The sequence below is a fragment of the Lepidochelys kempii genome, chromosome 11 (assembly GCF_965140265.1).
Source record: "Lepidochelys kempii isolate rLepKem1 chromosome 11, rLepKem1.hap2, whole genome shotgun sequence".
Classification (NCBI taxonomy): Eukaryota; Metazoa; Chordata; order Testudines; family Cheloniidae; genus Lepidochelys; species Lepidochelys kempii.
The window spans coordinates 65593090-65605960 of NC_133266.1; the positions used below are offsets into that span (position 1 = coordinate 65593090).

The window sequence follows — 12871 nt, forward strand, 5'->3', positions numbered from 1 at the left end:
ATTTATCACACTTCAAGGATCTTCCCTCATTTGTGTATGATTTAAACTTCTTAAATATTTTAGGTGAATGCAGTGCTACTATGGTGTAGGCAAATCCTAGGGTTGGTGGGCAGTGCCCACCAAAGTGCTAGAAGGTCACCCTTCCTGTACAAAACAGGTGTAGCATGGGCTTCCCCAGCCTTCCCGGGAATAGGCGAACAGTCCTCTTCTGGAGGACTCGCCTTTCCAGAGGAACAGGTATTTCAGGTTCTATGCCAATTTAGTCCTTGATGTTGGCAGCTTCTAGTTAATTATTCTAATATTTGTGACATAGGCACATGTCCACCAGGTACAAGAATGAGAGCAAATCATTTGATAGAGAAAATCTCAGCCTCCGTTTTTCTACATAACCTGTGTGACTTAACTTTTATTGATTTGGTTCCTTTGAAAATCTCCACCAAAATGGTCATCAGCTGGCAATAATTTTCACTCTCTACTGAAGCAGTAGGTCACATAGGCCTGATGGTTCTCAGGATCCTGAAAACTATCCAGCCAAGGCACAAAGCAAACCTCTCCCCCATTCAGGGTCTGCCTGTGTCCAATGCAGTAGCAACTCACATACCATGGTTATTAATGATCCATCAGGAAACAGCAGTTACAGAATCTAGACATAGCACCTTTGGCTCTGACTGTAGAAATTCCCTACCCAGGTAGCTAACAGAGCTTTAAAAACAGCTGGGGAAGGGGCTTGAAATGTAAATTTAAAAACACACAGTGGAATAAAATCCTACAAGCACCTCCCAGCTCAGCCAGAGAAGCCAGTTGAATTCAATTTAAAAACTCTTCAGTCTGTCTGGAGGCCAGGCTATTCAATGTATAATTGGTGCAGACGACAGGTGTTGGGAAGCGTCACAGTGTGTTATTGGGCCAGTGTATACTGTGGCTGATACAGACGCAGGCGTTTCAGGTAATGCACAGGGCACGGTTAAGACCTGGCTGCTTCATACTGTTACATAATTGTCAGGTCTGACTATGCTGTCTCCCCAACAATGCACCGTACGATGACATAACTGCTTGGCAATGGGCAGTATTGGCAACCCTAGATTTTCAAATATCATTAAATCAGGCCCCCCCAGAAAGACTGAGATTTTGTTTATAAAACAATTTTTGACCAATATACCTTTGAGCACTTGGGTCATATTTTCAGGCTTTTTTCCTGCAACTAGGATGGCTAGAAACTCACTCTTTTAATTGAGAGCCGAGAGAGAGTCTCACAATCATTGACTGCATCAGTTGGCAACGGCGCAGTGGTGAAATCCCTATCCGCACAGTGGCATGCTGTGAGGAGCTGAGATCATTATGAAAACGATTTTCAGCTAGCTGGGAAGATTTCCTGGGAATTACTGACCGTTTGAAGGTAGGAGAAAATTTAGCCTCTCTGCATGCCCCAAGGGGATGATCTTAGCTAGCCATCCAAGGCTGATTTTTTCCCTCTTCATTATCAATTGTGCTGCTGCTCCTCGTTCTCTGTCATTTTTCCCTGAGGCCTGATTGGTTTCACTGCAATAAGCAAATTTATCTCATATGTTTGCATTGGGGGTGGGGAAGGGCCCTGTGAGTCATTTCAAGTGTGGCACACCTTGGAGTTTGCTGTAGCCCTACGGGATGTGCAGGTCCCTGCTCTGTGGAGAGGAGATTGGAAGTTGGGTCTCCCCAGCCCAGACGCCAGTACTAGCGATGTGTCTATGGACTCGGTTACAGGCCTTTCTCAATCTCTCCTGTTAAAGCTCTTCCAGTTTGAACAAATACCTTTCAGTGGGGCAGGGACTTGACATTGGGTTTCCCACAGCATAGGGGAGTGCTCTGACCAACCGCCCATATCGTCATTGTTTGCTTTCCTTGGCCCAATGACTGTTCATTATCTATGAAGTCATTAGGCCAGGGAGAATGACAGTACAGCTTAGTGGTTCGGGCATTTACCTAGGATATGGGGGAGACCCCAATTCAAGTTCCTATTGGGGGAGGGAGGGCTTTCCTGGGTAGCTGATGTGGTTTGTTCCTTTACTCAAAGGAAAAGTAATTTTCTCGTGGTCTAGATTAGTTGAAAATGTCTTCCCCTGATGGCCAACGCACTGGGGGAATGGACTGACAGATGTGCAAAGCCTGCTGGCGCCACTGCACAGGGGAAGCCACAATCTTGCATTTCCATTCCATCTTCCAAAGGGGGGGAAATAAATGGACCGTTTCAGGATATTTACCCTTCCTCCTATGTTATGCCCAGACAGGCATACTCAATTGCTGCAATCATGGAGCCATCGATGAAAAATCTGAGGCACACAAAGGAACATTTCTTTCATATTTTATTGAATTTCATTTATATTAAATTAAAAATATATTTCTGACAGATTCATGTAACAAAAATGCAGAACAGTTTTCAAATTGTTCAGCTGGGATGATCAGTGGGGGATGAGCTAAGCGGGTCCCAATCTACATTTGTCTTAACAAACAGGTAAAAGCACTATCACCAGGAGGAGGGATTTGGGAGTGTGTACACTGAAAAGAAGGTCCTAATCAGACAAAGAAAAGAGCCTCCCCAGCCTCCAAAGGGGAAAAAAAAACCATGAAAAATCAAGGCAAAGGGAAATAATACTAAACTATATAGCTAATATTAACCCAAGTCAGTATGTATTTGAACAGTGCATAATCCTTCATAGCTGAAATATGAGACAAAAGGTTAAAGTAACATTACGCCACACACAATTGGCATACGTTACTGTGTAAGCAAGTGCAGAAAGTCTGAACATACCACAATAGTGCTAAACACAGTCACACCGAATGTCAAAATGATATCTCCAACAAAAGCTAAAAAAGGAAATAAATCACCAGCAAATTACTTATATACAAATCAACCCTAAAGACAATTATGTTCTAAATAATGATGTCCACAAAAAGAAAACAAAAACAACATTATCCTTATTTACAAATGCAACTAGCCATGTCTTTAACAAGCTATAAAAATACTATTCACATTTTCAAAGTAACATACAGTAGTTTTTTTGTTTGTTTCAAAAAGGTAGCTAACTCTGAGTGCACCGTGTCATGTGAATGAGGATGTCATGATGTTACTTCTCTGTTCCTTGAAGGTACTTCACAAGGCAGAGATCTTTTTGTTTGTATTTTTACACTTTAAGAACACAGGGAATTGGCTAAAAAATATAACACTCTAAGTTTCTGCCTTTTCAGGTACCTCCAGTTAAGCACCCCATGTTGACTCTACAAGAGAATGCTTTGATGAGAAGATGGAGTGCGATGGGAAAGAACAATGAACTCAACAATTTTCTTGCACTGCAAATAGGACATGGATTCTTGCAGGCTCATATAATTCCTCTGGTGTGACCTTTCTTGGAATCTGATCCATTGATCCTATGCCCACTGAAGCCACACTCTTGAAAGTCTACCTATCCTACGGCCTTGAGCCCCTTCAGAGGGAGGAATGTTTAAAGGTGAGCCTACGCAGTGGATTTCAGAGCCATATTTTGATTAGAGTGGGTTGAAACAGGGAAAATAGCAATTTTCTTGATTTTTTCCCCCCAGTTCAAATTCAAAATTTGTAATATTTCAACCTGCTCTACACTTTGGCTGAAAAATGAGTAAAAAAAGAATTTTTGAACATTAATTTCTAAAAAAAAATTCTTTAACATTAGAAAATATTTCTAATATTTTAGACAATAGAAAATTTTCATCACCTCTAATTTCTGGGGCCACTCAGATATGCTGTATCATTTGGGGGCCCGTCTCTACATATTCCAAGCCAACCCTTCCAAAAATCAGCCTATAAAAAGACAGCTTCCAGCATACACACAGGCCATCTAAGTTGTGTCATCTTCAAAGGGCAGGTTGTTTTGGTGCATTCAAAGTTAGTTACCCTTTAGACAGCTGCTCAGTTTAATAATCGACCCATTTAACAGCAGTATCAGTTTATGCTACATATTTCATAGTACCTTACTTCAAAAGAAACGGCTTAGATATCTACACTTACTTATAAAATACCATTCACAGTTTGTTACTGTGGTTTTCCCAAAATGGTTGAGTCTTCGGAGTGCTATGGAAAATACAGTGTTTCCGCCCTACAAAGGTTGAAAGGGTAACAGGGCTCTGGAAAGGAAGTATCTGCAAACAATGCACATCTGAAACAACCAGAATGAAACTGCTTTCCCATCAGAGCAAGTACAGGACTTAAGCACCTAAATTCCACTGAGGAGCTGCTCCTATCTCCTATTGAAATTAATGGGAATTAAATACCTGTGAGGAGCTGACGACTCATTGTTTTGGACCAGATTTGGGCACACTCATGCTGTACCACTCCTGTGACTACCACCAATGACATGACTAGGCAGCTGCAATGATTGTTATTTCTCTAATCATGATCATCTGACTACTCCCCCATCTGTTATTGCTTCTTGTCATATACTGAAAATGGTAAGATAAGTGGGGCTGGAACCACCTTAACTTGAAGCTTGTGCGTAATCCCACCAACTTCAGTGGAATTTCTGCTAGTGCTTGGATCAGGATGTTTTCCTGAACTGGGACCTATAGCTATGCACAATACCCAGCACCAATCCCTGATATGTTCTGCTATACAAATAATAATACCTTACGACTTGAGTAATCCCAGTGCCATTAATGCTACGAAGTAAGGTACTTCCTGTGAGTAAGGGTGTCTGACGCTGGCCCTTATCTTTAAAAGAAGTGGCTCAGTGTTAGAATCCCAACTAGGAAGTGGCAGAGGAAAAAAAAGTTTGTCAACAAAGTAATTTGGACAGTCTAAGCTAGTGCCTCTAGCCATACAACTTTGCTTCTGTGCATTTGTCCTCTATTTTTAAAAATGTATTTGAACAAATAACTTTTCCGACCCATCTGCATAAAGCTCACTGAAAAAAACAGTTTAAAAACATCAGCTGAAAAAAGCAACAGTGGGCAAAGGATGCCCTATTAGACTGCAACAGTCTCTACCACGTTATGAAGCGTGGAAATAAGAGAAACAACACCTCTGAATAATGCATAGGCCCATCTTTCTAAAACAAATAGATATGGTTACTTTACAATGAATACACCAGCAGTGGGAAGTTGGAAGTCAACGATAATGAGGGAATTACAAGTGGCAGATTTGAAAGGGAGCAGGAAACCGATACAACTAAATTTACAGGCTTCATGTTGTTATTGCGACAGAAAGAAGAATGTACCTTTAAAAAGGTATTTACAGAGTGAAAAATAAAGGCAACAGCATCAACCTGGAGTAACTCTTCAAAAGCCAACCAGCGGCCTGGTAACAAATGGCCGGAGTCTCACTTATACAAAGGCCCTTATATACCAGTGTGTAAAGAAGCCTTAAAGTGGGTGCCACTATCACTGACCGTGTAAATGAGCAGTCGTGCTAAAGCACCTCTGCACCCACCTTGCGTTTACAACCAGGAAAATGTGAATGGCTGTAAAATGCTAATCAAGGCCCCTTAATACCACTCTGGCAAATTTCCCCCTCCCAGCCTGGTCCACAATAGCTCTACACTGGCTCAGCCCCTGGAACAGATCAGAGGGGGGGTCCTGAATTCCCTGCAAAGAGCCTAGACGTCCCAGGGCACGTACACAGGGAGCTGTGGGAAACAAAGCTTAAGTTAGAGCAACCCTGAGGCTGTTACACTGGAGAAGGGGCACGGCCCCAGAACATAGGCAGCCTGATTCAGCGTGGTGCTAAAACTCCTTTATAGCTTGCTCACCACAAAAAGAAGGCTTTCATTTAAAGTCCCTGCATGCTGCCACAGTGATGTAAAAGAGCCTTCGTGCAAATGAGCAGTCAGGCCTCCATTGTACAAAGGTGCCTTGGAGTAACTAAGCTTCAGGTCCCCGCCCCAGTCTCTTGTCGCTTACACCAAAACTTAGGTATACCCTACCCACTTTGCACAGCTATACGTGACTACACACGGTGAGGGCACTTGAGATGCAGCCGCAACTGCAGCGTGTTCACTTTCCTGTAAAGTGTTGAGCGAAGGAAGGTTTCCCATGTAGGTCATACGCCAGCTCCCATTGCCTTCAGGGGGTGCAGGATCGGGTCACTAATGTGTGCGTACCAGGCTACTCTGTCCGACCAAAACAACCCGAATTATCTTCGGCCTCTTCAAGGAGGATTTCCCTTTAGCACTACAAGCTGTGGGAGGAGCAAAGAAGGACAGCCCTGCTCCGCCACCCCATATTCCATCAACCCACAGAAATAAACGGCACAAGCTGATTGGGCTGCAACTTGTGCAGTCAGGTGATGGCATCAGTCAATTAAAAGCTGCAAAACAGCCGGCAGTGTTAACACAGAGTTTCTCCACACCACTAGGACGGTTTCTGGTCTGAGGTTAGTCCTTTCAGCAATGCAGTAGATCTGTATCTCTTGACCTAAGGCTCTGGTTATTTCCACTGTTTTCTACCTTAACTAGGTAATTTCCATTGGCCAGGAAAAAAAACAACCCCTAAATTTAAAGAATCTTTTTACATTTGTCAATTTAAAAGGAATGAGTTACAAGGGATGCTGTCAATTTAAAGTCTAGTCAAATTCCATCCCCCGCAAATAATTAAAATGGATGCTGTTTACATGACGTCTAGTCCAATGGTGTTTCGCACAATCAGGAAAAAAAAAAGCACCATTTTTTTTTGTCTAAAATTCGTTTACCTGCTAGTGTTACATGTAACACCTAGCTTGGCAAGAGACTGAAAACAAAACCAAACCAACAGCATATTCCTCTTTCATTCGGTTTGCATGTGAATACTTGGCACATGCCCCGTTTGTTTCCCCTGAAAAAGTAATCATTGTGCTCCAGCCATAGGGCAAAAAGAAACAGGAAAATATGCTTATAAAGTTATTAAAACCTGACTGTGGACTTTAGGGACAGAAATAGCAGGAGTTTTGACTAGGGGATCAAAAAAACATTCAGTCAAAACTTGTTTTTCATGGAAAAAACTGAGTTTAAATGAAATGTTTGGTGAAAAGCATCTGTTTCCAAAGAAAAATTTGATGTAATTAAAAAAAGCCAACAACATCTGTCATGAGCTGTGGCCTCCCCTCACCATAATTAAAATTAAACCTAGCAGTGACAGATTTTTATTTTTTTATTTCATTCTTGGGACGTGCTCGGCTTCTATCGGGAGGTGGGTCAGAACGTAGCTAGATATTTCTATTGAAAACATTCGGCTTGTATGTAACAAAACATACTATTGACTTTGTGTTTTGGTGTAGGTCAAGGTTAGTCATCCCTTGAGGTTAAAAAAAAAAAAAGGAATCTAGATGTTTAGGTCAATACCTTGTAACCAGAGGCAATGAACTGTTAAAGCCAATGTTTGGCAACAGGACTAACCCAAACCAGTAACCCAGGAGACATAAATGGCAGTCATTTGTTACTTTGCATTTCACAGGCTGCATTTACATTTGTTGTATTAACTGTCTGGGTTTTTTAAAGACACATTTGACACTGCTCAGCCTGTAATTGTGAGCCCACTTCTGGGTTTCATGCTTCCTGCAAGGAGCCGCTGTATCTCCATGTGACTGAGTATATTTTATCCACAATCAACAATTAAAAAAGTAAATAAATAATTCTTAAAATGCTTTTGGGCAAAAAAGTTAAACTGTTAAAGAACAACCATATTTACACATCATTTTTTAAAACGGGGCTTGGTTTTAATGTTGACCTTACTGAATTATCAAAGAACAAAAACAGGTTTTCTACCTTCCGTTAGCAGCTGGATTCTAAGATCCTTGTAGTGATTTGCCTTCAATATTTTCAAGGTATGCACGTTTCCTCTCACAGTCAGTCTTTTAGCGCACTGCCCCAAATGCAAATACACAACCTGTACGTAGATTTCCATTAAAACATTACTCTTATCTTACATCTGTTCAATGATGGAGATCAAGCCCCCTGCCCCCCCTCCTGAATATTCTAAGCTTTCTTTGACTCACAAAAGGGACATAAAAAAAAAACCTGTCCCCGAATCTTATCCTTTGTCCATTCTCACTTCTCAAGAGGCTTAATATTACGCACTCTGAGTGCGCCCACTGGCATACGTTTTTGAAAGTCTGAGGGGGTCTAATTCCCCCTAATGCTTGCCTGTATCTCCCATTAACCTCACTGGGAATTATGGGAAGGCATCAAGAGCAGAAGAGACCTCTCTGCACAGACCTTCTTTCAGATGCATGGTGCTTCTGTGGTCATCCATCCTGCTTTAATGGTCAGCTGTTCATTTCATTCTGCCACAACAAACTGATTTATTATGTGGCCACATGTCCACTAGGCCTCCTTTTAATAGCTGCAAAGACTTTGTGTTCGTGTTTATAAACCATTTATCTACATACAAGGTTTATGGGCTTAATAAGTGCACAGCAGCTGGTAATTAAGTTCCGCTAGTTCAGATTGACTTGAAGCACCTAATTCAGTAATGCCACATTGGCTGAACCAGCCTTGACCTGAAGTCTTGATGGACACTGTAAGGAGCGGCCACAAATTCTGTTTCAAAGTACAGGACTAAGAACTAATCCAGGTTTGAAATCTGGGGTCTCTTTCCGACCCAGAGCTGACTTTGTCTAGCAAGCACAAGGACACAGAGAATTAAGTAATTATTGCAGGGTGGCCCTGGGAATAGGGCAGGGAGGGATCAGGCAATTATGTAATGTCACCTCATGAATCCATCACTGGCTGCTTGTGTGACAAGGTATGGCAGCCACTCCTAAAATTGACTTGAAATGGCAGACTGAGGATGAGGGTCGGGGCTTACTCTCCAGTCTGCCTCTTTCAATTTGAGGGGTCAGGTCTCCCTGACAGGGAGCTCACCAAAGCTCATGGTGGCTGTCCATTAAAATGTTAGGACTTAAGAGAAAATGCACATTGCTTCCAGACTGTTCGCCCCGTTGCTGGGTTCCATCATCCAAAGGGACATCATTTTAATAGTACTAAAGGGCATACATTGGAATACTGTTGTCCCTCCTAGAATTTGAGTCTAATTAGGTAGATATATTTTCTCTAAAATCCTAAACAGCTAGAACCGTAGTGCATCGAAAGCAAGACACCAACCCCAGTATTCTCTTCCAGTTCACATGGTGTTCCATTTTTGATGCTAAAATGATTCAAAAACTCTGGCTGGAAATGTTTTTAGCCATGGGGGGATAAACCAAAGGTCCTGTGACAGCTGAAGTTGACAAAGGGGAAATAAGTGCATGGAGATCGACTCATTATTTACATTTTTGACTGAAAGCTGTGTGTGTCATGCACATATTGACTTGCAAAACCTTGTATGTACCAGCTTATGTGATGGAGAAATCCTCCTTTTAGAAAACTATAGTCCTTACAGGAGCCCAAACCAGACCTGGCCATTCTTCTCCCCAAATCCCCTTCACTGTTTGCTCTGCTTTTCCTTCATGCAGCAGCGTTTGAACTGGTTACTCCTTCACTGTATTCTCTGAAGTAGTCAATATACTGGCCTGGAACCAGCAGATACTGTTCCAAAGACGTGACTTGCTTCATTTTGGCGTTTCCACAGTCGTCCTTTATATATAATTTCGCTTTTTAATTTAAAATGATTTTATTTTGCTGGTCGCTTCCATATTGCTTCGTTCAAAATCCAGAAAACAGTTCAGAGGGAGGACAAATAAAATCATAGCTTAAGTGCAAACTAACTTTCCAGTGAACTGCTATGTGCGTTTTCCCCACTCCAGTGTCTTTCTTCCAGTTTAAAGAACTCCTTAGTCGGTCACCCCCTAGAACACCACCAGGTTTCCTGAACCTATTAAACTCTCCTCCTTCTGTCTTGTCCTCAGTGTTGCCTGCTGCATCCCCAACTATTTCAATCGATGAGCAAAAAGAACAAGAGGAGAAACTTGTATGGGTACTTTCTTTGTTTGTATTAAGTAGGTATAAAACATGAAGGTGAGGCTCTGTGCATACAAATCATGGATCTTGGCCTCTCTTTTAGCTTAAATGGAGGATGTGAGCTTTTTGTGTTTTCCTTCTTTCCTGACGGGATTTTTGTGTTGAAAATACTTGTCATCATGGCGACACAGACAAAAAAAATTGTACTGTCATGCACAGGAGCTTGGAGTGAAAGTCTTTGCAGTTAGGCAACGGGATAAAACTGTGGGAGTGGCTAAGAAGAGGGGACTGGCCAGAGACAAAGTCTCCTCATTTTTTATTTTATGAGTTATTTCTTTGATGGCTGTGAGGAAGAACTGAATGGTTATGAAAAGCTGGGTTAGTTGTTTTCAGTTGCCAGGATAGAAAGTGTTAGAGAAAGAAATTGGATTCTGAAATCGCAATTATTACGCTATCACATGTGATATAAAAATTGTCCTTTTCCCCCCCTTAATGGAAACTGCATTGCGATTTCCAGGAATGCTGAATAGGCTCTCCTCAGTTCCTGCTGACAGAAACAGACACGGGGTGGCTTCCCCTACAGCATCTGAGTTGAATCACTGAGAACTAACTTGGCAGCAGGCAACGCTGCCACTGGCCTTCACTGGTGTTCACTGGCTTGTCTGACCTTCTGACCCTCAGGGTCTGCGGAAGGTGAGAAATGCCAGGTTTTGGCCTTCGTGCATTCATTCAGTCTTTCTTGCTTTCCTTCTAGGTTCCCAACCCGATCAGCAAATGACTCAAAGGTGTCCTTCTACTTGGAAATATCAAAGTGAGTGATCGGCAAAAAGAGGAAGCTTGAGGGAGAGAGAGAAAGAAAGAGAGAGAGAGACTGGTGGCTAGCAGGGGTTGCCTCTCCACTGGTTTAATACTGATGTCACTACACCACCGTGTTTCGATGTCTGTAGGGTGGTGGGGGAAGCACAGTGCCAGGCTTCAGGGAGAACTCAGAGAGGTACTCAGGGTTCTCTGCCACGATGGGCCGGATCCGTCCATTTTGTTTGTAAAAATATTTTGTGCTGTACTCCTGCAGGTAGTCCGGGTGCTGGAGGGTGCTTCGCGGTGGCAGACTGTGATTCCAGTAATCTGGGTTGTTGAAGGCCTTCTTGGATTTCTCTGGCAAAGGAAGCCCATTGTTCTTCAGGTACTCTGCGTTTTCCAAGGTATTAGCAAAGGTGCTGAGGTACAGCGGCTCGTTCACATACTCGTCCTCTGCTTTGGGTTGCCCGTTCGGGGCGCTGTGATACTCGGGGTTGTCCAGAGCTTGAAGATCGCCATTCTTTCGTCGAGAGACAAATGGGTTCTCCTCTACCGGGTTCAGGTAATCTAAAAAAGATAGAAGGCATGTCAACACATGGTAATGTGTTCACACAACAGCAAGCATCTCTGCCTGGCAGCTCATGTGAATGTAAACTTCAGACCAAGGTTCCCAATGGTTACAGCACACTTTGCTTATTTTCACGGCACTACTATCAAATAGTGCTGAGAGGCCCTAACTGAGATCCGGGCCATATTGCCCTAGGTGCTGTACAGACTCATAATTGGAGACAATCCCTGCCCGAAAAAGCTTAGTGCCTAAACAGACAAGATGGACAAAGGGCAGAAGACAGGAAACAGAGAGACTAAGTGACTTGTCCAAGGTCACCAGGGAGTACGTGGTAGTGCTGGGAATGAGGGCTGTCTCACACAATTAACTCAAAAAATTAATTATGATTAAAAAATTAATCTCAATTAATTGCAGTTTGAATCGCACTGTTAAACAAGAGAATACCAATTGAAGTGTATTAAATAGTTTCGGATGTTTTTCTACAGTTTCAAATATATTGATTTCAATTACAACACAGAATACAAAGTGTACAGTACTCACTTTATATTATTATTTTTTATGATAAATATTTGCACTGCAGAAATGATAAACAAAAGAAATAGTATTTTTTAATTCATCTCATACAAGTACTGTAGTGCAATCTCTTTATCGTGAAAGTGCAATTTACAAATGTAATTTTTTTTGTTACATAACTGCACTCAAAAACAAAACAACGTAAAACTTCAGAGCCTACAAGTCCACTCAGTCCCACTTCTTGTTCAGCCAATCACTAAGACAAACAAGTTGTTTACATTTATGAGAGATGATGCTACCTGTTTCTTATTTACAATGTCACCTGAAAGTGAGAACAGGCATTTGCCTGGCACTTTTGTAGCTGGCATTGCAAGGTTATTTGTGTGCCAGATATGCTAAACACTCATATGCCCCTTCATGCTTCAACTGCCATTCCAGAGGACATGCTTCCATGCTAATGACAGGTTCTGCTTGATAACGATCCAAAACAGGTGACATTGTAAACAAGAAGCTAGCAGCATTATCTCCTGCAAAAGTAAACAAATTTGTTTGTCTGCGCGATTGGCTGAACAAGAAGTAGGACTGAGCAGACGTAGGCTCGAAAGTTTTACATTGGTTTATTTTTGAATGCGGTTATTTTTTGTAAATAATTCTACATTTGCAAGTTTAACTTTCATAATAAAGACAATGCACTACAGTACTTGTATTAGGTGAATTGAAAAATACTATTTCTTTTGTTATTTAGAGTGCAAATATTTGTAATAAAAATAAATATAAAGTGAGCACTGTACACTTTGTATTCTGTGTTGTAACTGAAATCAATATATTTGAAAATGTAGAAAACATCCACAAATGTTTAAATAAATTGTATTCTATTATTGTTTAACAGCACGATTAATCCCGATTAATTTTTTTAATCGCTTGACAGCTCTACTGGGAACTAAACCCAGATCTCTCTGATCCCAGTGCTTTAACCACTAACCACTCTCTAGAAGAGCTGGCTGTATGGTCCAGTGAAGAAAGAACTGGAAGGAGGCTACTGTAGCATGGGGCATGGGTCACTTGCTGGAGGATTCTCTGCACCTTGAAGTCTTTAAACCATGATTTGGGGACTTCA

The 12871-nt window shown here is 41.8% G+C and overlaps 1 protein-coding gene across 5 annotated transcripts in view; it reads right to left on the bottom strand.

Annotated features, from left to right (window-relative positions):
* Window positions 1–2326: 2326 nt before the first annotated feature.
* ERBB4 (erb-b2 receptor tyrosine kinase 4) overlaps window positions 2327–12871 on the bottom strand; it is a 972415-nt gene continuing 961870 nt past the window's right edge. For all 5 annotated transcript variants that reach the window (XM_073306719.1, XM_073306718.1, XM_073306716.1 and 2 more), the window contains one exon: window positions 2327–11240. In XM_073306719.1, coding sequence (XP_073162820.1) covers window positions 10795–11240 — 446 coding nt within the window. In that variant the 3' untranslated portion in view covers window positions 2327–10794. The remainder of the gene's footprint in view (window positions 11241–12871) is intronic.